Source organism: Tetrao urogallus (genome assembly GCF_951394365.1).
Source record: "Tetrao urogallus genome assembly, chromosome: 11".
Classification (NCBI taxonomy): Eukaryota; Metazoa; Chordata; class Aves; order Galliformes; family Phasianidae; genus Tetrao; species Tetrao urogallus.
In genome coordinates, this window is record NC_136824.1 from 2,468,460 (window position 1) to 2,493,023 (window position 24,564).

The following is a 24,564-nucleotide window of genomic DNA, read 5'->3' on the forward strand; positions in this document are numbered from 1 at the left end:
TGTTCTATTCCTGGAGGATCTCATTCCAGGCACAGTCTTTGCACTACAGACTATTTTGATTTGAAACATGACTTTTTTGATTATTGCTAAACTAAACCTTGAGGCAGTTTTGACTCGGGCTGGCCTACGCTCAGTCATGCGCGGAGGAATGTTCCAGCAGAAATATTCCTTTGGGCTGGGGTTTGGGATTTGGGGTCTCTGCTTAGAACTTCCTCCCGCATTTGTGCTTCTTTCTTCCTGCAGATGGAAAGCCTGTTTCCACAGATGTGATCGTGCTGGGTCGGACAAACCTCCTCATTCCTTCCAGCCAGCCCCATCACTCTGGAGTATATGTTTGCCGTGCTAACAAACCCCAGACCAGGCAGTTCGTTACAGCTGCGGCTGAGCTCCGGGTCCTGGGTGAGTGGAGAGCAGAGTAACTGCTGCAGGGAGAAATGCTGCCAGGTAGCTGTGGATTACCTGGTCTGGCATCCAGAGTTTGTGTTGTGTTTGTGACCCCTGCTGGGGAAGAAGGGAGCCAGGTTGGAGTCAGAAGGCCCTGTGCTGGGATAGCTCTTGGGGTTAATGTAACCTTTTTAATTTGGGGTTTAGTTCCTTCTATTTACTGAACCATTTTATGCCTTATTCCTGTTCTCCAGGGTTTCCCTGTGAAAATCTGGATCAGCAATTAACTTTCAGTATTGTGGAATTCAGGAGGGAGAACAGCCTAGGATCAGGGAATGCAGTGCATGATTGATAAGGAATTTATTTTTCCTTTTGGATAGAATCTAAATTAAGCCTCTAGAGTCTGCCTGGCAAATCCTATCTTGTAAGCAAAGCTGCTACTGAATAAAACATAGCAGTGAGGGGGGAGGAGAAGGGATTTTCTCTGCTGTCTTTCCCTCCTCCTTACTGCATTAATTTGTCCTCTCTCCTCCCAGCTACGCCCAGCATCTCCCAGGCTCCTGAAACCATCTCGCGCACCCGAGCCAGCACGGCTCGATTCGTCTGCAAGGCGGAGGGCGAGCCAGCCCCCACCATTCACTGGCTGAAGAATGGCGAGGCCATCCTCTCCAATGGGCGAGTGAAGGTCCAGAGCAGCGGCAGCTTGGTGATCAATCAGATCGGGCTGGAGGATGCTGGCTACTACCAGTGCGTGGCTGAGAACAGCCTGGGCATGGCGTGCGCCACTGCCAAGCTCTCCGTGATCGTGCGGGAGGGTTTGCCCAGCGCTCCCAAGAAGGTCTCAGCCGTGTCCCTCTCCAGCACCACAGTCTTAGTGTCCTGGGAGCGGCCAGAGTACAACAGCGAGCAGATCATTGGCTTCTCGTTACATTACCAGCGGGCTGTGGGTAGGTGTTACCTGCCTGTGCAACCAGGCAGTGGCTGCGGGGATGTGGTGATAAAGGATGAAGGTCTGTGTTCCTGGTTCTGGGCACAGAAGATCCTTCCAAAACCAACAGGAGACCCACCTTAGTACTGGGCCTTTTATAATGGCAGGAATTCCCCTGGATCATTACCTGGTGTAGGGAACCTGCTTTGGCAGGGGGTTTGGACTCGATGATCTCTGGAAGTCCCTTCCAACCCCTACAATTCTGTGATTCTGTGATTCTGTGACTGTGCTTAAAGCAAAGAACTGGATGTGTTAGTTTGGGTAGTTCAAGCTGCTGTAGCCGGGTGATTGCAACACCTCTTCCATCTTCTCCCATACTCCCATTTCTCTTCCAACAGGGCTGGAAGAGCTTTAGTGCATCCAGATGCTTTGGAAACTGCCCAAGCTATCTCCTAAGTTGTGTTTTCTCCCCTTTCTGGAAGCAGTTGCAGTGGCAGCTAGACTTTTTTTCTGGGAACTAGGTTCTGTTACTGTAGAAACTAAGAAAAGCTAGAAAGTCTCTGCTTCCAACTCCTGGCACCTTGCGGTGTCCTGGCAGTTCACTGACCTGCTGATTGGTGTTTCCTTGACTCCAGGAACAGATAACGTGGAGTACCAGTTTGCTGTCAATAATGATACCACCGAGCTGCAAGTCAAGGACCTGGAACCCAACACCAACTATGTCTTCTATGTGGTTGCGTATTCTCAGCTTGGAGCCAGCCGGACATCCTCTTCCATAATTGTTCAGACCTTGGAGGACGGTGCGTTGAATTAGATGGGTACTAGTGTCTAAAAGATATTCTTTCCTGTTTCCTGGTGAGTGTTGAAGATGATGTAGAGAATAGTATCAACTCCTGGAAGCCTACACCTATGTCCTGTAGCTTTTTGTTGTAAATCCTTTGTAGAAATAAAGAAACCCACCCTGATCTGATCATTGGCTTGGGTGATGGTGAGCATGAAAGTGACTTTGCTGACAATGGGACTTGCTGCATTCAGGTCCTCTGGACTTTCACTGACGTAATGTAGCATTGCTCCAAACTTGCTGCTAGGCCAGACATGATTTCAACTCAGAAGAAAGATGTCTATTACAATTTGTAGAGCTGGGAACAGGCTTGAAGTAGGATCCCTTAAGAGTCAGTTTGTGTTGATTTTGCCACTTATCACATAGCATTTCTTTGAGCAGTGAAGGCAGAGTGCCAGAAGGACTGCTGCCCAACAGAGAACATGTACAGCTCTCAACAGACTGCAGGACAGAGACAGAAGCAATGTTTTTGGCAGACCTCATGCAAGCCCCTGCTATGCTGTGGGGTGCATTGTGTGCTTTAATGCTCCTGACGCAGAGCACTGCATGGTCTCACACCTATGTGTCTGAAGCTTGAAAAGCTGAGTTGAAAGCATGAAAGCTGCCTGCAGCACAGAGCTGTGATTCTGCAGGAGAGGGGGATCACCAAGCTGAAGTCTGGTATCTTTAGTGTCAGTTAGTGTCTCTTTGATGCTCCATGGTACCGCACAGGCAGATTAACCAGCCTGTTGACCTGCCTGGTTTGTAGTTAACGCAGGGTCACCTAGATGTGGCAACACAGTGTGGTGTGGCCAGCAGGCACTGAGCAGCCTGTTGAAGCTGAGCAACTCACCTTCCCTCCTCCTCAGAAAACTCCTTCTGGTTCTCCAAGCTGCTGGGGATCTGTAGGATGTTGGATACACCCCATGACAGCTTGTCACCAGCAGCTGTGCCAGGTAGTGGCCTCCAGCCAACTGAGATGTGTCAAGGTCTTGCCACCACCTTTGCTGACTTTCTTTTGCATTTTCTCAGTTCCTAGTGCTGCTCCTCAGCTGTCCCTGTCAAGCATGACTCCTGGTGACATCCGTGTGACATGGTTACCTCTGCCTCCGGAGCTGAGTAATGGCAAGATAACGAAGTACAAGATTGACTACTGCACTATCAAGGAAGGTAAGGAAAAAAGTGTGTTTGAAGGGAGGAAGGTTGTCTTTTGCTCCAGCAGTTTCAACAACAGGGCTTGCTGAGGGGAAGAGGTATAAGACTGAAAACGGAGGGGACCCATTTTTGCCAGGAGCAGAACAGCCATCCCTTATATCTGGGCTCTGCTGGTGATAGTCACAACAGTGCTGCTACTGTGCACTTCATACTCCTCTGAGGTGCTTTTTTCTGTGGTTGTGGAGGAACCAGTGTGCCCAGGGGATGGCGTGTGTTTGTGCTGCCCCATGAATGCTTGCATAAACAGCTCTTTGGTGTGCTTTGTATTTTGGGAGAAGAGCTTGATGCTGGCTGGGGAAGAAGGGTGAATGCATTTGGTTCCTTTAAAACCAAGTCTACTCAATGATCTGTATGTAAGTATCCTGGCAAGGTTGTGTTGCTCTGTTGCTAAGTTTTATCTGGTTTTATATTGTCAGCCACTCTAAGAAGCCTTCAGCAGGGATGGTAACACTTCCGTACTCTGAATGCAGTTGTTCTGATTCCATGTGTGCTTGCTTTGCAAATCTTTCTGGGTGTTCACTTTTAAAATCATCAAAACTCTGCAGCTGCCACTTCCCAAGGTTATGCTTCTGTGTAAGAAAGCAATGAGGAACGTGATGAAGTGCTGGACATGTTGCTGTGTGTTTGATCTGAATTAGTAGTCTGCAGTGTGACTCTTGGCTCTTGTGTTTTTGTTTTTATTTTTATTTTTTGCCTTGAGCCTGCATGCACCTCTGTGGGATCATAAGACCTTAGACATTGCAGTCCAGGATTTGCACCTAGCAGTACCTTGCTACGTATCAGGACAGCACTCTCAGCTGAGCTTAGGTCAAGTGCAGCTGAAAAGCAAGAGCTGTGCATTCACCAATAGTCAGGATGAATCCTAGCAAGACCCATTAGTTGTTACAGCTGAAATCTCAGGTTGCTCTCAGTTTAAATTTCCTGTTATGTTCCTTATGAATTTGGGTAAGCTGAAAACGGAGCAGTCAGACCTCAATGTAGCATTGGTGAGGTTGTGAATTTTACAGAAGCAAGGCTGCTGCATGGTTCCTCTTCAAATTAAGGTGACGCTTTAAGTACAGCAGTGAGTGCCATCAGTTCCCATCAGCTTGTGCTCATATTCTTCTCTCGTGTCAGCAGCAGCAAGGTTTCTGACGACTGCCCCCAGGCAGGCTCAGTGGTGCTGAAGGCACTCTGCGGTTCTGAATGTGATGAAGGAGTCAGTCAGGATATCAGCTCTGCCCAGTCTTCAGTTCTCAATTTTCCTGGTGGCAAGAGTGCATGTAGACCATGTGATTGTTGCTGGGTTTGTTTCTACACTTTGACTGGGAAAGCCCTTTTTCACTGGTGTCACCTTGGTTCCAGCAGATCAGGTTAACTCCATTGAAGTGGGTGGAAATGAGACACAAATCACTCTGTACTCGCTGCATCCCAACAAGGTGTACAAAGTGCGCATTGCAGCCAGCACCAGCGTGGGCTATGGGGCCCCGTCTGAGTGGACCCAGCATCGGACACCTGACAGGGACAACCAGACACATGGTAGGAGGCTGGGTGTAGCTTGGGGTTGGGGACGCGGGGTGCAGGGTGTTATTTCTCAGATTGGGAACTTGAGGCATAACCAGAAATGCTTGTGTTCATTAGGGAATTCTAACTATTGGTTTTGATTAGAGCAGAACACCTGCCTCTGACTTTCTGTTGAGCAGCCCCTGTATGTCTTGGGTAGTGGGTCTTTCCTCCTTCTATGTGTAGTTGGTAATGGAGATAAGTGACTGAACATTTTTTTTCTTGTTCTAGTTCCATTTGCACCAGCAGAATTAAAAGTCCGAGCGAAGATGGAATCTCTCCTGATCACTTGGCAACCCCCAGCCAACCATGCCCAGATATCAGGCTACAAACTCTACTACCGGGAGGTGGGCCAGGAGGAGTCCAGTGATGAAAGCCCTCTGGATGGTGCTGAAGATGAGAGCTGGGACGTAGGACCCATAAAGCTAAAGAAGAAAGTGAAGCAGTATGAACTGACTCGACTAGGTGAGCTGGTTGCACCCCAGCATAGGTATGGAAACCCAGGGTCTGACTTTCACACTTGACAGCAGTCCCAGGATTCTCTCCTCGCCTACAGCTGTGTAGGTCCATGACCATATGAGCACCCTTCCTGAATTTGTTTCTAAGAGCACTCAAAGTACTTTGTGGTCTGGGCTTTTTGGGACATATTCTGAGAAGAGTATAAAAGAAAGAAACGGATGAAACCAGATAGTATTTTTAAGTAAGGACTACACCAATGCATAGTATATACTGATGAAAGGATATGAATCAATTACTGTTCATTGCTATGTCAATATGAGAGTGCTTGGATTAAGATCACCAGTCAGGGCAGTGATCTCTCCTTGGCTATCTAGTTCTAAGAAACTTCACAATTGCATATTTTTTGAAATGTTTCTATGCTAAAATGCAGATAAGGGTTAATTCACAGCATACTAATTTTGGGTCAGTATTCTCCTCCACCTCCCCTAAAGGAAAAGAGGTAGCAGAGTGTCTGTGAGTGGAGAACAAGCCTGCATTGCAGTCAGGTATACCTGCTGGGCTGACTGCCTTTGTTTTTTTTCCCATAAGACATTACGTTTTAACATCTGATTGTACTAATTAATTGACTTGCTGATCGATACAGGATGGAGAATGAAAAGAATCATGGCAGATGAGTCCTTAAAGCAGTATTCCGCTTCTTAAGAGTTCTTCCATCACCCACTTCATGCTTCATCTGTGCCTGCTGCTGAAACTGAGAAGTGTCTAGCATATGTATGATGCGTGGTGTAAAGGTCAGCCTGCAGCACCTGGAAGAACAGCTTGTGTCATCACTGAGCAAGTTTCCAGCACTCCAGTGCAGCAGCCATCCTGCCACAGAGAGTGTTAACAGTTACGAGTTTCTCTGAAGAATTTAGGTCTGTAATTATTGCACTGAGGAAACCACATGTGAACATCCTCACGTGCTGCTCTAACCACTGGCAAATCAGTGAGCAGAGGGACTCGGGAGTGGGCTCAATTGGTTCCAAATGCTCTGGCATGGCAATGCTAGAAGGCTGCTTGTTCTTCTGTAATTACTTCCTTAAATTTGGGCATCCGTCAAGGCCTAATGGCTTCCTTATGATTTGGCTGTTGTGTATCAGCTATCATTGTATCAGGAAGAAAGTCTTGAGTTTCTTCCAGCATGGACGTTCTCTTTTCTACCCCTGAGCTGCTGAATGATGTCCTCCTGCATGTGTACAGTACAGAAAGGGGTCAGAATCTGGCTGTGCTGTGAAAGACAGAGGACTGAGCATGGAGCAGGGAGGAGTAGTGGTTGGGATTTGGAAGGGTTTAGGCTCAGAGCTCCCCAGTGCAGGTGGTTGTATCTGCTTTGGGGGTCCTGCAGGCAGAGCTGGTACCAGTCTCAGGGCAGACTGGCAGACTTGACACAGTTTGCACTGTTGCATGTGGCTGATGGGAATCAGCCGGAGGGGCTTCCAGCACATTGATGTCCATGTGGGAACCACAGCAATGGAAAGGAAACTTCTCTTAAGATCCCTCAGAGTAAAAGGAAAAGAAAAAAAAAAAAAGGTGGGGGGTGAGGGAGGGGGATAAGAAGCAACATTACATCTCTTGATATCAGTGCAAGTTGCTGATGGTGCTGTCTGGTGGAGGGAGGCTTGCCCAGGTGGCCCTCAGGGGATGGGCTGCTGGAGAAGCATGGTGGCTGAAACTGCAGGTTGGGACAAGAGCTTGTTTCATTCTCTCTCCAATTGGTCTTGCCAATAAATGGGCTCCAGTTGTCTCCACCACCTCTTCTCTGTCTTGCAGGCTTCCTTTTCCTCATCCTTCTTCCCCCCAGTATTTGTCTTCTTGATTTTGGTTATGTCCCAGCTCTCTCTATTTGAGCTGTCTGAAACAATGGAAGATATTTTCTCCTGTGCTCTTGTTAAACTCTGAAGGAAACCGTACCTCCTTGGAGTGATATCACTAAGGTCTCTCTTTGTATCTCTGGGGAGATATGCTGAAATCCTGTCAGAGAGGTGGGCAGCTGTTCAAAGTTACAGAAGAAACACAGCAATTTCATGATCCCCTGAAACCCAAAGGAAGTTGTCCTGGATTGCTGGGGTAACTTACTGCTGAGAAGTTCTCACCAATTTCTGTGTTCTACAATTAGTCTCTGTAATGGTGTGTTACGACCAGAGCTGTCACTGACTGAAAAATAAACAATAAGCATCTGATCCTGTCTTCCACGTTCCTGTGAAGGAAGAGTGCATTCCTCTGCAAGTGACTCCCCGGAGATCTGGGTGTTTTCCCATTCAGGGGAAGGTATGGCATCTGGCCTACATGAACACCTTGAAAAATTGAATGAAACAACATATTTAGCATATTGAATATATTACGCAGTCATCTAGATTAGTGACTTGAAATGATCTGGACTAGATTATTCTGCTTATATTTAATGTATGATGGAATGTAGTGAAATACATCTGTTTTCATGCTGCCTACTAGCTTCTTGACAGCTTGATAGAGCTTTATGTCTGCCAGTTCTAAGAGCTTGAACATCTGGGCCTGTGTATAAAAATTGAAGCCAAACCTCTGACTGAGAAGCCCAAAATACCCGTTTGCAGAATATGAAGTGCTTGATCATGTAGCAGAGCTGCTCTGGCTTCATGTGTAAGTGTCTGCTGTATTGATCCTACACGAGGATGGAGACAGGACTTCTCCTTCCCTTCACTTCATTCTCTGCTAGGAGCTGCCCACAGCTGCATCACATCTGCATGCTCTTCCTCTTCATTTTGGATCTCATCATCTGTGATGAGCTCGTGTCCCAGTGAAGCCCAGCCAAATGCTCAAGCTGGCAGGAGATGGGTTTTTGGTTCCACCAAGTCTATGGTCCCAACTGTTTAAAAGGCAACTCCCTTTTGGCCTTTTCCTCCTTGTGTGGGTTTGAAGTGTTTTCTTGTGAGTTTGAAATGCAGATCAGATATCTTTGGAGGCAGACAGAACTCTGTTTGCTTTTGAGATTCTTTCAGGGAGAAAAATGTGGCTGAACTGTTTTTATATTCTGAGCATGAACATGTGTTGTGGAGCAGTGAGAGCCTTTGGTAATTGGTACCATTAGCCTCTGGGAGCATAATGAGTGCAGTAATAATAAAATTGGCATCAATAAGAAGGGGTTTGTTCTGCGTATGTTGTCTGGCAAAGGCAGCAGTGATCCATCAGGGCAGGGAACGAACAGGCACATCCCAAATTAACAAACTTCATTAACGCACTTCAGCTAAAGATAGTCCAGAGTGCTCTTCCTGAGCTCCTTGATGGGCTGAAGGGAGGAGCTGCTGAGTGTCATTTGAGAATTTTGGATGTCCCAGTCTGTTTTCTCAATTGAACATCTCCATGAAAAAAAACCCTTTGATGTTGCTTGGCACGGCAAAGTGACTTCGGTGATGGGCAGCTTAAGGACTTCCAGAGAGCAAGTTCCTCCTAGCAGTGAGTAAATCAGGACTGTAGAAACAAGAGGTGCATTTGGAAGAGACAAAAGGATGTTCTTACTCCAAGAATAAACAATGCAGCACATCCACTCCCATGGGGATTTTGTTAGCTTAAAGGGGAGAAAAATCAGGAGGTCCTGAGATGATGTGCTACAGGCTGTGACACTGGTTAGCCCCCTTGGTGGCTGCAGAAAGTCAATTTGCTGCTGATCACTTCTGTGAAAAGGGAATGGAGAGCTTGGGAGTGGCTGTGATAATACATGCTCCAGTTGTGAGACAGTATTTGAGTGCAAAAATCCTCTAAGGGGAAATGTGTCCTGATTTGTTTTAGCAAATTCAGCTCCATCAGAGCTGCTTTCTTGAGTCAGATTTAAGAAAACATGTCTAAATGAGGAGAGCTGCTTACAAACATAACCCTGGTTAAACCCTGACTGATTTTTTTTCTAGCTCCTGGGAAGCTCTATGAGGTGAAGCTGGTGGCGTTCAATAAGCACGAAGATGGTTATGCAGCAGTTTGGAAGGGCAAAACAGAAAAGGCGCCTGCAACAGCAGTAGGTGAGGAATGCCCTCTGTTTGTTGCCTGTCTCTTCTGTTTGGCATGTGGCTTCAAAAGCAAGGTAGAGTTACAGAAGAAGGACTTCAGGAGGGACATTAGCAAAACACGAGAAGACCCTACATAAGGAAACTCCCTTGGACCATTGCAGTTGCATTGGAGGAGTTATGCTGAGGAGAGAAAAGAGCAAATTACCCCTTTTTCATTAGGATTGTTCTTGTGCAGAGTTGAATAGCCTTCATGGTCTTCTCTCTGGCCCTGTTAGTGGCTCAGGGCTGGTCATGGAAATGCCAGGTATGCCTGTAAACATTAAAGAACAAGAGTAAGCAGGATACCACTTTTCTCACATCATTACATAGAAATTAAAAGCTCTGAGGACCCAGACTCCATTTGTAGCTCTGCCAGTCTGTTGTGGGGTGTTCAAAGAGCCTGTGCTCCTCCTTGTCTGACGTGGGTCTGTTGAGTGGGTGCCCTTGAGGCTGACCTCCTGTGTACCACAGTAGTACAGTGCCAGTAAGGCGTGTGGATCCTCAGTGGGATTTTTTTTCACACATAAAGAAAAACATGGATGGGCTGCGTACACAGGCAGGTTAAGCATGATAATGCTGGAGGCACTTTTTTTTGCAGGCTTCACAACCTTGGTGTATTTTTTCCCCTGTTTTGTGTCCGGGTCCCTTACCTCACTGTCATTTACGTTCCCACATCTCTTTTCTCTTTACATCTTGCACCACTATAGATCCCCCTGTGCAGAAGGGTCCTCCACTGCCTCCAGTCCAAGTCTATGCAGAGTCCAACAGCTCAACTTCTATATGGCTCAGATGGAAGAAACCTGACTTCACCACTGTCAAGATTGTCAACTACACCGTGCGCTTCAGCCCTTGGGGCCTGAAAAATGCCTCTCTTGTTACGTACTACACAAGGTAAGGGGGATGCTAAGGATTCATCTGCCATGTATTACTCATATCAGGAATAAACGCAAGGAAGGAGGAATCTGCAGGGAAGTCACAGTGCTGAGCAAAATCTCAGGTGTTTGAAATGCTGGAAATGTCTGCTTTGTCATAGACACAGTCAGAGCTGCTGAAATGTGGCAGTGGAACTTCCACAGTGGGGATTTATCCATTCATTTGGTAAAGGTACAGAGGTGGCCCTTCGTGCCATCTGATACTCATGGTCCCATGAATGCCTCCTTTTTTGGCAGCTCGGATGAAGACATTCTCATTAGTGGGTTGAAGCCCTATACCAGATACGAGTTTGCTGTGCAGTCCAATGGTGTTGGTATTGATGGGCCCTTTGGCAGCGTGGTGGAGCGATTCACCCTTCCTGACCGTGAGTATTGATGCAAATTGAATCCTTCCCTTTCCTGGATTTCTGTTGAAGTACAGATAGAGCTTTAGGGGAGATGGAGATGAAAGAAAGGAGGGGGTGTGTGTTCTCATTGTCCTAAAGATGATCAGCACTGCACAACCTCAAACTGAGCAGTATCAGCACTGTCGTGTTTCCCTTGGGTGTTTGGCTACAGTGCTTGGCCACAAGTCCTGCCCTGTGCTGGGCTCAGGAGCCTTCCCTCCTCACCCTCTACAGCTTGTTGGGATGAGATGCCTGCTCACCTGGGTCACACCTCATTTTGTGCAATCAAAGATAGCTATGGCATTACTGAAAAGAATTCATAGTAAACACAGAACATTCAAGTGCTCTGCTCCTCATTTCTGCTGTTCACGCTGGGTCTCTGCTTGCATCTACCAGGTCCCTCGACCCCTCCATCTGACCTGCGGCTGCACCCCCTCAACCCCTATGCAGTCCAGGTGCACTGGTGTCCCCCTGCTGAGCCCAACGGCATCATCGTGGAGTACCTCATCCTGTACAACGCCAACAACACGCAGCCTGATGAAATGTGGACCTTGCTGACGCGAGAAGGTGAGCCGTCTTGAGGTACTGGCACACAAACGCATAACTAAATACCAGAGTTCCGCTGCTGCTTTGCCACCACCATATGAATATGCTTGAAACTGCACATTGTGATCCTTTCTTGGCTCGGTTTTTGATCAGGAAATATCTTCAGCACTGAGGTGCATGGCCTGGAAAGTGATACCAGATACTTCTTCAAGATGGGAGCAAAGACGGTCGTGGGATCTGGTCCCTACTCAAACGTGAAGGATGTGCATACCCTCCGGGAGAAGCTGTCTGGTATGAATTTCCCCTTTGTTCCAGAGCAGGACACGAGTTGCACAGCTGGAAATCACTGTTTGTTAGCAGTAGCGTTTCTCCTTTTGCCATTGAATTGCCTGGTGTCACTGCAGAATGTGGGATGTGATTGTGGGATAGGTCAGTGAAGAGGATCACAGCAGTCCTCAGAGGTGCATCTCTGTAGGCCCCAAGTGGCTGCAGAACCCATCCAACAATAGAACTTGATCTCTTTCCTCTATCTCTGCCCTGTGGAAAATCACATGCCATCTGCATCTCGCTGCCTTTATTAGGCCTGCGTAGCATGAAATTAATGAATGTGCATAGATGCCAGTTTGCTTTTAGGTGTTCTAAACTGTCACTGCCAACTCTCTTTTCATTTGTGTATACAGAAGTATCGCCCATTGGTTTTAGTGTAGCTGGTGCTTCTCTGAACACAGGATACTTTGTGCCTTCTTTCTACTAACAGCTGAAATGATGCATCATCTGTCTTTCCTCTGCTAGATGTCCTGGATATCCACTCTGTCACGGGAATCATTGTGGGAGTCTGCCTGGGGCTGCTCTGCATACTCTTCTGCATGTGTGCCAGCTTCCGCAACAGCAAGCAGAGGTAGGTGTCACTCAGATCCCAGGGGATAAAGGAGACAAAATGTGCTGTGAGCTTCCCTCTGTTCAGATGGGCTGTTTGGGATGCAGTGAATGACAGCAGTTAATGTAAAGACTGAGTCGTGGGACTAGCTAGCTAAGGAGCATACTTAGTGTAATCTCACTGATTTATTTTCTCAGTATTTTCTATTGTTAGAGTAATAGATTTTTGCAGTGGAAAAAATATCAAGAAAAGAGAAAAAGCACTATTTGCCAAATTATTGCCTGTGTGCTCGGGCAGGTTTTGTTTCTGAGGTTGGGCAACTCTAAGGATGGTTGAAAAGGATACATTAGCGTTCTCTTGGGAAGATGTTGAAAGATTTCCAGTGACAGACAGATTGGTTTCAGTAGGATTGGGCTCAGCCTAAAGCCTTCTGCTATTCCAGCAGTCTGAATGCAGCCATAAACTTTCGGAAAGACCTTGGTAGGAAACCAGCTTAGTTCTTGAGAAGGACTTTAGGTTGGTAAGGGATGCTAGGACTAGGAGTGAGCAACTTCTTCAGAGTGTCAGGGCTGGGGCTTGGGTCTAGTTGCTTCTGCAGGGGCAGGCTGAGCTGACTGGGCTGGACTGCTGTGTCTGGCAGTCTTGTGGCTGTTTGGGGCAGAGGAAATGTGAGGATAATTGGAGATGTCAGCTCCTGCTTCTTTTTCCTCAGGGAGGCTCTGCCAGGCCTGGATTCCCAAGCAACTGGCAACCATACTTATTACCATCGGGGCAGGCAAGGGGTGGCAGCTCCCTGTGCTACCTCGGACACACATGAGCTGGAGTCCCTCATGTCCCCACTGCCAGAGGATGCACCTGTGCCCCTGGGAGACATCACAGAACTGACAGAAGTGCACAGCCTCATCCACACGAGCCTCCCTGAAGACACTGTCCATGGGAAGAGGAAGGTAATGACTCCTCCCCAGGCAGGAGCCTCCCTTTGGTGTTCTGCTGCTGGGAAGTCCAGATCTGATTCTGTCTTAGCTCTGCAAAGTGCTGGTAGATACTGTTGCAATTAGGGTGAGAGGTGCTTTGACCGCATGCACTGTGTTTACTGGCATACCCTTGAAGGTGTACAAGAAGTAAAACCCTTTTATTTTTGTGAACACTTTATTTTGAAGAAGTCTTTTCCTGCCGTACTTGGTTTGCCTGACATTGTGTTGTCTTTCACTCCTCCCTGCCCATTTCCTCTCTCAAGCTTGTCTGAAACATTTCATTCCATTAGGGAACCTTTAATTGGCCTAATTTAGTTAATCTGTTTATGTCTCTCTTTGTAACCCAGGGAGAGCATGTAAAGTAATTAGGAGGTTCAGTAAAACAAATGCATTGTGAACACACAGGATTTCATGTTTGCATTGACGATATGCCTGCATGTCACAGGAGGATACCTGGCGAACCTGTGCTTGTTGCTAGCAGTGAAGCAGCTATGGCCTTTTAGAAATGAGAAATTTCCAGCTGCTGTTAATAGTCCTGTGCACTGCAGCCATGCTCGTGACCATCCCCAGGTGTTGTGTTGGATCAGTGCTCAGCTGAAGGAGACAGTTTGCAGCCAAAATGCATCCATGGATGTCAGTGGAATGCGGCTCCCATTCTGGACCCAGGCCGAAGCGTGTGAGGAATTTCCTACAGATCTTTCAGTTAAATAAGGAACAAATGTTTTCAATGATGGTGACTTACCCAGAAAACAGGTCTAGTGGAGGGAAATCCCCTCCTCTGAGAGGCCTTTTTAGGGGCGGTGTATCCAGGTCTCTCTTTTGCAAAAGGATTCTATTCACAAAGCTTTGCTGAAAGGTTTTTGTGCCTACAAAGCAGAGGCTGGAAAGGGCAGTGCCAAGGTCCAGCCATTCAGGGCATGGGCTATGAGCTCAGGGCCCTGGGTTCTGTCACAGAGGCTGGAAGTTGGTAGCAGTCAGGTGATGTTCAGAGATGAGCGCTTCAGGGAGGGGGCAATTACAGCTGCAGTTTCTCTGCCTCCCTAATTGGATGGGGAAAGGCAACTAGGAGTTAAATTTGCCAAGGAGACTTGCTAACAGAACAGAAGGCCTGGCTTTTGATGGATGTGGACAGAGAATCAAGGATCACCGAGGAGCAGCCACCCGAAGAGCAGTGCTGTCACCCGTGCTGCCCAGTGAGGATGACCTGGCAGGTGACAGAGCTGGCTGGCAGCCGGGAGCAACAGGCTGCTGTTGCTGGCAGTGGGCACTGGAGGGAGATGTGCTTCCACACAGCAGGCCCCACTGCCCCTTCCTGCAGGAGGTGCCCCCTGAGCCAATCTCCTCCTTCAGTCTGCATATTCAAAGCTGAGAAGTCTGAGGTTGAAGCCGTCTTCACACTTCGGTTGCCATTTCTTTTGTGCTCGTGTGCCGCGTGTGCTTGAGGTTTTGAAAACTGAAGGCAAAGGATGTGGTAGAGCTGCAGGAAGGAAAGTCCTCATCGAAAGGAGTTCTTGGACTGCATCGTATCACGTCACTGCAGAACTCAGGACTTTGGCTGAGACAGCCTCGCAGTTTGACGCTGCTGCTGTGGGGCAGGTTCATAGAGCTGCAGTGCCAACGAGCTGGCAACTGAGGATGTGTGACCTTCTCCAATTGCCTGCTGCGCCCTCTGCCCTGAGAATCTCTCCTGAAACATGCTTTGTGTTGGCTGGGTAGCACTTGCTGTTAGTGGCAGCCATTGCTGCTCCTGTGCTTGCAGACTTTTCCCATGCTGGTGCATTACTTAGCATTTCACAGATTATTCTCCATTGGTCTTGTTCTTGTTGCAGCCTCAGGCTTCAGTGGAGATTGGAAGCTCCATGTTGTTAGGAGATGTGCAGACACTACGAAGGGACTATCCCTGTGCCATAAGCAGTCAGAAGCAAATGAATGCTGTTTTGCAGGGATGGAGAACAGAGAGTGAGGGCAGGAAGCCTTTAATGACAGCAAGACTGAGCAGGCTCCTGCAAAGAGTCATAGGCAAGGGCTTTGAGAAGAGCCATTGGGTGTTCTTAAGGTTTGGATCACAGGGTTCTTCACATGCAGGCTTTGAGTCCTCCTGAGCCGCTATCAGTACTGCTGGGGGAGTGGGATGGTGTGAGTGGAAGGTGGAAGCACGATGTGGGTTTGAGCTCTGCTCCCACCCTGGATGGGGACGTGTCCCCCTCATACAGCACACTCCTGCTGCGACCGATCTGTTGGCACAGGACCCTCTGATGGCTGCAGCTCATTAGGCAGGCCTGCACTCAGCCATTGAGCAGGCCCTTTTCCTTCCTCTCTCTGCATTTCCCAGTGGAAACACTTGTTGGTGCGTGTGCAAGTCCTTGTGTGATTTTCCTCTTTGAATGTCTTCCCCTTTGCAGTGAGCCCAGCCTGCGGCCCCCAGTAGCCCGCCTTATAAACGGTGCCGTAACGTGCAGACTGTGGTGCTGCGGCTCTGCTTCCCTGACAGATGGACTGAGGATGATAAAATGGCTCTGCTCCAGACATCCCTGTCACTGCTACTTGTGGGCCAAGTGATTTGGGGGTGGGGGAGAGTGTTAAGAAGCATCTGCTTTCCATGGAATACTTGAGGTTTTTGTTGAACGGAGCCAAACTCAAGCACTTTGGCTTGGAAACGTTTGCTGTTGTGCTGCTTGTGAGCTGGATGGGGCCTTGCTTGCTTGCTGCCCCACTGTCTCCCATGTGCTTCCCATGAAGCATCCCTGGGACTCAGAGAGCGAAAGCTGCAATGCATCAGGAACTTGGAGCAACATGGGTTGTTTTTCATCTTCGCACTGACATTCTTCTGTGTAGAAGAAAAATCCTCATGTTTTCTCAAAAGTCTTCCATGAGAGCTGTGTTCCTGCTGACAGCTAGCAGAGATTTCCCTTTGTGTGATGGGAGAGGTCTGTTGTGTTGCAGTGTGTTTTGGGGCACAGCTGTTGGCAGGGATGCCACATGTTTGCATGCCATGATGGTTCCCCACTCCTGCTGACTGCTGGTCTGGGACAAATCCCTTCTCTCCACCGTGACACCTTTAAATGCCAGGCACATCTCAAACATCCCCAGCCTGGTTCTGTGCAGGATTTCAAGCTACTTTGAGTAACTGTCCATGTGAAACAGAGAGGGTTTCAATGTCAACATTTCCTATGTGTTCATTCTCAGCTCATATATTTGCATGAAATCATTCCTCGTCGCTGCGAAGGTAATATGATCTCAGCACATTTTTACTGGTTGGAGTTTCTATAAAAAGGCTAAAATGAAGAGGCTTGTTTGCTTTGATAAGGATTTAGCTGTAATGGAAGCACCTTTTATTGGAAGATGTTTTTCTTAGTTTCCATTTTCGTCTTTGCAGTGAACTGAAAAGGGGATTTTTCCCTCTTCAAAATGGTATTAGACTGACACTCCTTGCTTTCATTCTTCTGCTGTAAAAACCAAGAGACCATTTCCTTGTCTTCCTTCAGCAATTCATCACTGTGCTTGTGTAGAAATAAAAAGTATCATTTTTTATGCCAAAAACTTAAAAAGCAGAAATGTTTGGGCACACAAGACCTTCTTCAGGTCCATGGTGAAAGCAGACCTGGAGTTAACTGCAGCTACCCAGCCTTACAGACAAAGCCCAGAGAGAGCTTGTTGTTTTTTTCCCCCCCTCAAACACAGTGTGCATGAACAACATGTGGGATACAGGCCATGTTGTGTGGCTGATGGTTTTTTTCTGTTTGTTGAAAGTTGCAAAGTGGTACAAAACAAGTTTGTTCTTCATTGCAGCCAATTTCAGCCAGAGCCGAACAGGCTGTTCCCAGAGTCATCAAAACCTATGTAAACATGGCAGATTGACATTTCCGCTAACAGATGGTCCTTTGGGGATTGCAGTAGAGCTGCCTGTTTCTTTCCACATTTTTTGGTATTCACAAGATGCCTGCAAGAAGGTTTTCAAGTTTGGTCTGTGTATGTGTATGCGTGTGATGCTCAGATCTCTCTGATGGCAAATATGCATGTAAGCATCTATAATAGGACACACGCGTTTCAGTGTGTGTGTGCAGATTTGTGTAGGTTGAATGCTGAAGTTTCCAGGCAGTATTTGCTCAGTAACGTATGTTCCTTGGAAAAGGCACAGAAGCCATCAGTCAGCGCTGTCGCTGCAGAAAGCCTTTCAGATGGCAGGAGAAGCAAACTGAACGCGTTCGTTGGGTAGTCGTGTTCAGTGATGCTCCTTAGTGTGAGCCGTGTGCCGTTGCTTGGTTAATTTCTTCTTGTTAGTGTGGTTTAATGATTGTCCGCTTAGAAGGGGAGCAATTAGGAAATGCTCTTGGCAATCCTCATCAAAAATTGTGGAGAGAGGAATGGCGAAGATGCCACCTCTAGTATCCGTGTCTACATGAAGGACTGCCTGACATCCACAGCTGCAGCGCAGAAGCTGCTGTTCTGCAGGGTGCTGTCACATAACCAAGGCTGTTTTCTAGGGGCTGGATCCTGAGGTTATGGCAAAGCTGCTGTGAGTTGGGGTTGGCATGGGATGTAACACTGCTCTGCCTCCCACTGGGTGTTGCAGTCAGGGTCCAGTGCTCTGCTCTATGTGACTGCTTAGCTGTGCCTTCTGCCAGCACCGACAGCATGAGGTAGCATTTGCCTCTTGCTAAATAGCTGACTTAGAAACGCCTGGCTCATGTATAGCATCTGATCATGTATTTCTACCTAATTTCCAGCCAGATGGACCGAGGCATAAGGAGGTCAAATGACTCATGCTAGGTCAGGCTGATGTCAGAAATCTCCTTGCCGTCTCAGCTGGGTCATTCTGTGCTCCTCATTGCTGGAATTGAGTGGGCCTGAGTAAGTGGTGGCCACATATGCAGAGCAGAAACTTGTGTTTCCCCTGGCTGACAGTAAGCAATAGGTGTCTGGTGGGTTTGGATAGACGTGCCGTCGTGCTGACACCACGGCATTCTGTATGCACACACAGACATGCATGCTCACAGCTGTGTCAGGTCCAGATTTCCTCTTCACTTTCTCTTGGCTTCAGCCTTACACTGTTCTTTCCCTTCTATCCAGGCAACACGTAACATCTGTGGAACACACCCAGAGCTGGCTGGCTCACATCTTCCTCGTGCTGTCTGTGTGTGTGTGTGTGTGTGTGTGTGTGTGTGTGTGCCAGCAGCAAGGCTGAGCTCAGGTACACGCAGGGCGGCCCAGTAAAATCAGACCCTGGAAAGAAAATACTTTTCTGCCTGTGAACTAATAGTCTGAGCTGTTAAATAACTTCAGCTCTTAAAGGTACACATTTCCCATACACAGAGGTGTGCATTCAACAGTTTATTGGAAGGGGAAGCTGAGAGAACCCAGAACAAATTGCATTCAGCTCATATAATTTAATTAGATCTACAAACAAGGTAACACTGGTTGCCCAGGGGATTTAAGCTGAGCTAAGAATTGCTTGGTGGTCTGTTGCAATAAATCAATAAAATAAGGCCCCAAATTTTGTGCCTCTTTATGGATGGGCAATAGCAGAGTGTTTACCCAGGCCCTAGCTCGGAGCAGGAAAGAGAGAGCAGTTGTCCCCAACTCATACTGGAGCACACATGCCAGCACTCACAGGTGACAGCCCTTCTCCATGCTGCGGAGCATTGCTTTGCCAAAGCAAACACCGGAAGCACTCAGCTCCAGACTTCCGCCACCCCTGTTCAGTTTTGCAGTGTTTTTCAGCAGGCTTGCACAGCTCTGGGCTGTTGGCAGCTTTGCAGGGAGCTGGTGTCAGTTGGGCCCTGCGGTGTAGGGTCTTGCACAGTGATGCAGTTAGCCTCAATATGTAGGAAGCAGAGGAAAGCCCCTTCTGAGTCCGCTCGTGAGCCCTCTGGCAACTTTCATCCCCTTGCTCTGCATCAGACCTTGTAACCCTGCTGTAATGTGGTGACTGCACTGGCCCGCTGTGATGAGCGTTTCTATTTTGATGCTGTTGGAAGCGTTCCCTGCATTTAACTCGCTCTTCTGACACCATGGTATTTTTCCCAACTTGCTCTTTCCTTTCTCGAGCTGCTTCTCATTTCAGGTTTAAGCGGATAAGAATCTGTATCTGTGGTAATTGGATCTCTTCTCTCTTCTGATTTTTTTTTTTCTGCAGTCTTCATGGAATAAATCAGCTAACCAGCCCTGGACAAACAGCACAGCCAGATATGGGGACACTATCACAAAAGAGCCTCTCCCTGCTGTGAACGGATCACTGAAGCTCCCTTCCAGTGCAGGACAGAAGCTTTTGTTCCAAGCTCTGGTTTATGATGCCGTGATGGTGGGTGTCTTTGGTTTATTGCCTTGTGGGTTCGGAGTGTTTTTTCCATTTCTGTACCCCATCTCTGTTTTTCCTTTTTGCAACATCGGAAAAAATAGCTGACCATGGGCTTTATTTTTTCCTAGGTATAGGAGTGTATGCTTGTGCCACTGGTGGGATTTGAGTAAGATCTGTGCATATTTTTTTCCACTCGTTTTCGAAAGCCTCAGCTCTCCCCTCATTGCCTTGACTTCAGGCAGCCCAGGGGGCCTGAAAAGGGCTGGAAGAAAAACAAAAGCTGAAAAGGGCTTTGTCCTCTTGGTGGTGTCCACAGGTCTTGGGCAGCTCAGCTGGCAGGAGGGCTGCAGTAGCCCTGGTTCCTTTGGGCCTTCGCTGTGGCCGTGGGTTAGGAGCTGCAGTGCTCAGCACAGTCTCACTAACATGTATGGTGTGCCTGCTTGGAGAAGGAATTGCATTTTGGTCTACAGTAGGAGTCAAAGGTTGAGGGTTGATTTAAGCTCCTGAAACTCCAGATAGAGTATAGCAATTTCCACTGCACTTGCCACCTTTGTGTGCATGTATAGATTGGGAGAAAATGCTATTTCTGGTTTTGTTTCATTGGAATAAATAGCATTTGTGCCACATAACATCTATGCCATCCCAGCAAAGTAAGTCAGTACCTATTCGGGTTGGCTCTGTACCAGAAGGTGGATCTAATTACTGCTTTAAGAAGCTCACCCCCAACAAATACTTCTAAGTAACCCACCTATGTTTTCTTCCTAGATAGTAGTGTGAAAATCAATTATACACAGGATGTAATTAACATTGTGGATAGAGTTAAGATGATGTTTTACAACCCAATTACAGGGCACTGTTTACAGCACAGCTTCTCCATCAGAGTTTGTCAACAAAAGGGGAAAACTGTTAAAATATGTAAATGATGCAAAAAAATTGCCTTCAACAGAAGGCACAAATTACACACGAGATATCTCACTTCCATACTTTGAATTGTCTTCTTACTCCTAAATCACACAGTGCAGAGTCTGAGCACTGATTTGCCTAAAGAGCTCTTTGGGACCTTCCAAACTAGTTTGACTGTTAAATTACTGAATGATAATTTGGCAGAATGAGTGACCTGTTAGCCAGGCTTGTGGAGACCTATAGCCTGAATTCTGCTTAAACTCTGCAGAAGTTAACTGCTTTCTTTCTGATTTGAAGTGTTTGAATTTATACCAACCCTTGCAAGTTGTGACAAGGGTTGTAATGAGCAAATGAGCAAACCTTTGGTGGCATGTACCAAGATTAAACCAGAAAAGGGAAGGGAGCCTTGGTGTGGGTCTTTACCACGAGCTTTCTCAGCAGCCAATTTTCTCAATTGCTGCTCTTGAAATCTGGTTGTCAATATGGAAATGGAGTGGTGAGTTTTGAAAATTGTTGTCTGACAGAGGCTTGGAGGAGTGGTTGCTCCAGCCTGCCAAGAAACCTTGGGCAGATCACCCCTGGGACTTGCTTTCCCAAATGTAAAACAGGAATAATGATCCTGAGATTATTTGAGTTGCTTCTTAAGGCTTCAGCTCTGAGAAACATATCAAGATAGTGCTTAATAGCAGCAGGTGTACATCCCATTGCACTCTGTGGAATTAAAAAAACCCACACGTTGCAGTGCTTGGTTAGGTCACAGCCTCAATTAATTTACATGGCTTTTTTTTTCTTTTTTTCTCCCCATTTCTGATAACAGAATGAAGTAAAGAAGAGTCACCCGCCAGCCAGCCTCCACCAAGTGCAAGCAGAGGTCATTGTTCATTCTGATTTTTCAGCCTCTGACAGAGACTATGACTCCCAGCTGCGCACCCTGGATACTCAAGAGACAGAAACCGAGGAGCAGGACCCTGAAGAGTTTTCCTCTGGTGACCTGGCTCTCCCCAGCTCTCCCAGCACCCAGCAGGATGCTCTCCAAGCATTGATGGACTGCTCGGGCAGCGTGGAGGCTCAGACCCAGGATGAGCTGTTGTATGCCACCAGAAAGACTGACACAGCAGAGGCAGTTTGCATCCCCGGGCTCACCAATGGCTTCCACAGGAACGGGGAAAGTTTGGATTCAGTGGAGAGTGGAGATTTGGACTCCATCCCGGAAGGCAGGGGGGATGTGCAGGCAGTCAAGTGCCAGGCGCTATCTGTGGCCCCAGAGGAGGCTCCCCTGTGTAGTAACTCTGGTTTAACCAGTTCATCCTCAGCATCTGAGAACATAGCATGTGTCCACAATCATTGAAGAGTGAACTAATCTGATTTTGATCATGGGAGAGCTAGAAGCACCGCTAAGGGCCTGTTCCCTTGAGGTACTGCATGCCCTCGGTTCACTGGATCGAGCTAAGAAGGTGCAGCATCTCACCAGAACGGGGTTAGGACCTGTCAGCTGTACATATCGCCTTCAAGAAATCAGTAGGTAGACTGATAAGGGCCCATCTTTCCGCCGAAGCTAATGAGCAACCTGGTGTTCTGGGAGCAGAACTGAGGTGTCTGCCGAAGACTGACGTGAAACCACAGCTAGAGCAGAGCCTTCTGTGTTGGGCTGGTGCCATCACCTCACTGTAGGCCCCTGTACGCCTGGCAAGAGGCACGGTGTGCTGAGCCAGTCTCCTCAACTTCTCTTGTCCACGGAGGCCTTGGACTACCTGCTGCCTTCTGGTGTTGGGATGGACTTTGTCGGAGTCCCACACGGGGGTGGAACCAACGCAACAGAGCTGTAACCACCAGCCTTTTCTGCCCTCCCGTGGTTAAAAGGATTATAAGGCTCTCTTGGTACGCTGCCACAGTAACCATTGCTAGCAGGCTGATGTAGTGGCCTTTTATTACACACTCTACGAGTGCCTCTAACAACTTGTACTGTATAGAACCTTCTTTGGTGTCTGGGTCATTTCACCAACCTGGACTTTGTTTTATGAAGGTTCTTGTACCTAATATTTTAGGTACGCATCTGTCCTTTTAATGTACGACATGTATTTTTATTTCCTTGGAGCATCTTTATATTATTTAATTTTATGAAGTGGAGTAGCGTGTGGTGTAGAGTAGCATTTTTACTACTTCTCTCTTTCCTTTGTTTTATTGTCCTCCCTAACAACACAACTACCTCATGTCTGTTGGAGAAAAAAGCAGTAGATCTACTCTTTTGTTATAGTCCATTATAGGTTTTAACTTATTCTTATACTGCCTTTTTCTAAAGAATATGTTTGCACTGGTTGTTGACTATTTTTTTGAATAGTGCTGCAGAGCTGATGTCTATCTTGCTTTGTTTCTAAGTATTGCTTAGACACGTTCCCTACAGCTGGAGGGGGTTGTGTTTCTTTGTAGGACTGTGTTTTACAGGAGCTGGCCAAAGGAGACTGCTTCAGCTGGCAGGATGTTGATCAGTTTTTCTTTAAGAAATTTATGCTAGCAAAGAGGAAGAAAAGAACCAACAATTACAAAATCAACTTGTGAGCCTGGGCACATCTTTTGTGCTCAAATGGAGACCACTCATGCTCAAGTTCCAGAGAGCAACTCAGCCTCCCGTAAGCAGCGAGCTTGCTGAAGGTTTTGGATGAACAGGAGATAATTTCTCATCATTTCTGAGAACCCTCTCAATGTGCCCTGCGTTGGAGCTGAGCTGGACCAGCCTTTGTCCTTGCTGCCAGACTGCTGTTCAGCAGGGAACCTCTAAGCCTCCATGTACACTGTTGGGAAGCTGTTGTTGAAGCTTCCACCTTTCCCCATCCTGCAGTTTCTCCCCCCAGCATGACACTCTGTTACACGTCTGTACTTCTACTTGTTGACTCAGCTGCTCCAGTTGGTGTTTGGAGCGACTCCAGCCCAGGAGTCTCAGAAATGCTGTTCTGGGCTCTGAAGCACCATGGCTGAAAAGCAGAGGCTGGAAATCATTGCTAGGCAGGAGTTAATGCACGAAGCTAGAAAGCCATGATAACTGGGCAGTGGAAGTGCATAATTAACCTCCAAGAACTCACTGCCACAAGACTTTGAAACTAACAACTTAGCAGTGTTACCGATAAGGCAGTGAAGTGTTATTGCAGGCAATAAGGGTCATTCACAGTTATATGAGAGCGGATGCAATTGCAGGAGTGTAAACCCTCCAACTGGGGACTATCAGGCACCAGCTGTGGAGGTGGGGGCAGATTTCTGTAGCTGGACCTGAGCTGGTAGTCAATTTTGTGGGGGAGTCCTTGCCTGGACAAGCCATGCTAACTTTGGTGTGCAAAAGGAGATGACCATGCTCCAAAAAAGCTCGCTCTAGAAGAACCTCTGTGACTTCTTTCATCTCCAAAGCCAAGTTGCCATCTGCAAGCATGAAAGCACGCCAAAGGATTACTTCCACTGATATCCCACTGCTGGAGGGCAGCGCCAGGAGGAGTTGGGCCAGCAGCAGGCACAATGGATGTTGGAGCTCTGCTGGCTTCCTGTGGTCATGCTGTACCTGGGGCAGGTCACGTGTCAGCCCTGATCTTTCCATACAGAGGACTTGTGTGGATGGAGGCTTAGTCCCGTGGCTGATGAGGGGCTGTGCCATAGGGACACTCCTAGGTACATCCACCCTCTGCTTTGTCTGTACCAGCTTTAGGAATCACATAACCATCGGCTGAGCAATGCTGATCAGCCCACTATCCATCCCTGCCAGTCACGGAAGCCCGCACAAGCAAGCATGGTGTGGCACTGCTCACCTGGATCATCTTGGGCCAGTCCCAAACCACTGGGTTAGCTGCATAGTCTGAGAGCAGAGTGCTCTCCTTAAGCACCGCAGAAATTCTTTGTTTCCTCACGTTGAGGCTTCTGAAGCATGAAGCTTGGATGTCCAGGTGCTGCGTGACGGTGGACTGAGGCAGCAAACCTCAGCTGCAGAAATCAGAGCGGGTCTCTCAGAAACAAGAGATCACTGCTGATTGGCAGCAGCAAAGCTGATCTCTGTACCCTCGTTTGGTGCAGCTGTACCCCAGCCCCCCCCCCATGCTGATTGGGCACATGTGGGACTGGATTAGAAGTGAAAGGAAGAAGACAGATAACATACATTTCGTGTAAAGCTTGAAACAACCAGTGCGTATATTTTTTTATCATGAAATAAGTAGCTTTCTTGCCAATTTCTCACAGACGCTCAAACTGTTGTTACCTTTAATTACCCATTGT

The 24,564-nt window shown here is 47.6% G+C and overlaps 1 protein-coding gene across 1 annotated transcript in view; it reads left to right on the plus strand.

Moving 5' to 3' along the window:
• IGDCC4 (immunoglobulin superfamily DCC subclass member 4) overlaps positions 1–21,664 on the plus strand; it is a gene marked incomplete at both ends in the record, with an annotated part of 75,509 nt that extends 53,845 nt beyond the window's left edge. The window contains 15 exons of the mRNA XM_079540694.1: positions 244–399; positions 921–1,331; positions 1,948–2,112; positions 3,165–3,302; positions 4,692–4,865; positions 5,121–5,354; positions 9,266–9,373; positions 10,108–10,291; positions 10,570–10,697; positions 11,115–11,285; positions 11,418–11,555; positions 12,057–12,162; positions 12,854–13,088; positions 19,252–19,416; positions 21,134–21,664. Of these exons, the coding sequence (XP_079396820.1) occupies positions 244–399; positions 921–1,331; positions 1,948–2,112; positions 3,165–3,302; positions 4,692–4,865; positions 5,121–5,354; positions 9,266–9,373; positions 10,108–10,291; positions 10,570–10,697; positions 11,115–11,285; positions 11,418–11,555; positions 12,057–12,162; positions 12,854–13,088; positions 19,252–19,416; positions 21,134–21,664 (3,044 nt within the window). The remainder of the gene's footprint in view (positions 1–243; positions 400–920; positions 1,332–1,947; positions 2,113–3,164; positions 3,303–4,691; positions 4,866–5,120; positions 5,355–9,265; positions 9,374–10,107; positions 10,292–10,569; positions 10,698–11,114; positions 11,286–11,417; positions 11,556–12,056; positions 12,163–12,853; positions 13,089–19,251; positions 19,417–21,133) is intronic.
• Between the last annotated feature and the right edge of the window lie 2,900 nt (positions 21,665–24,564).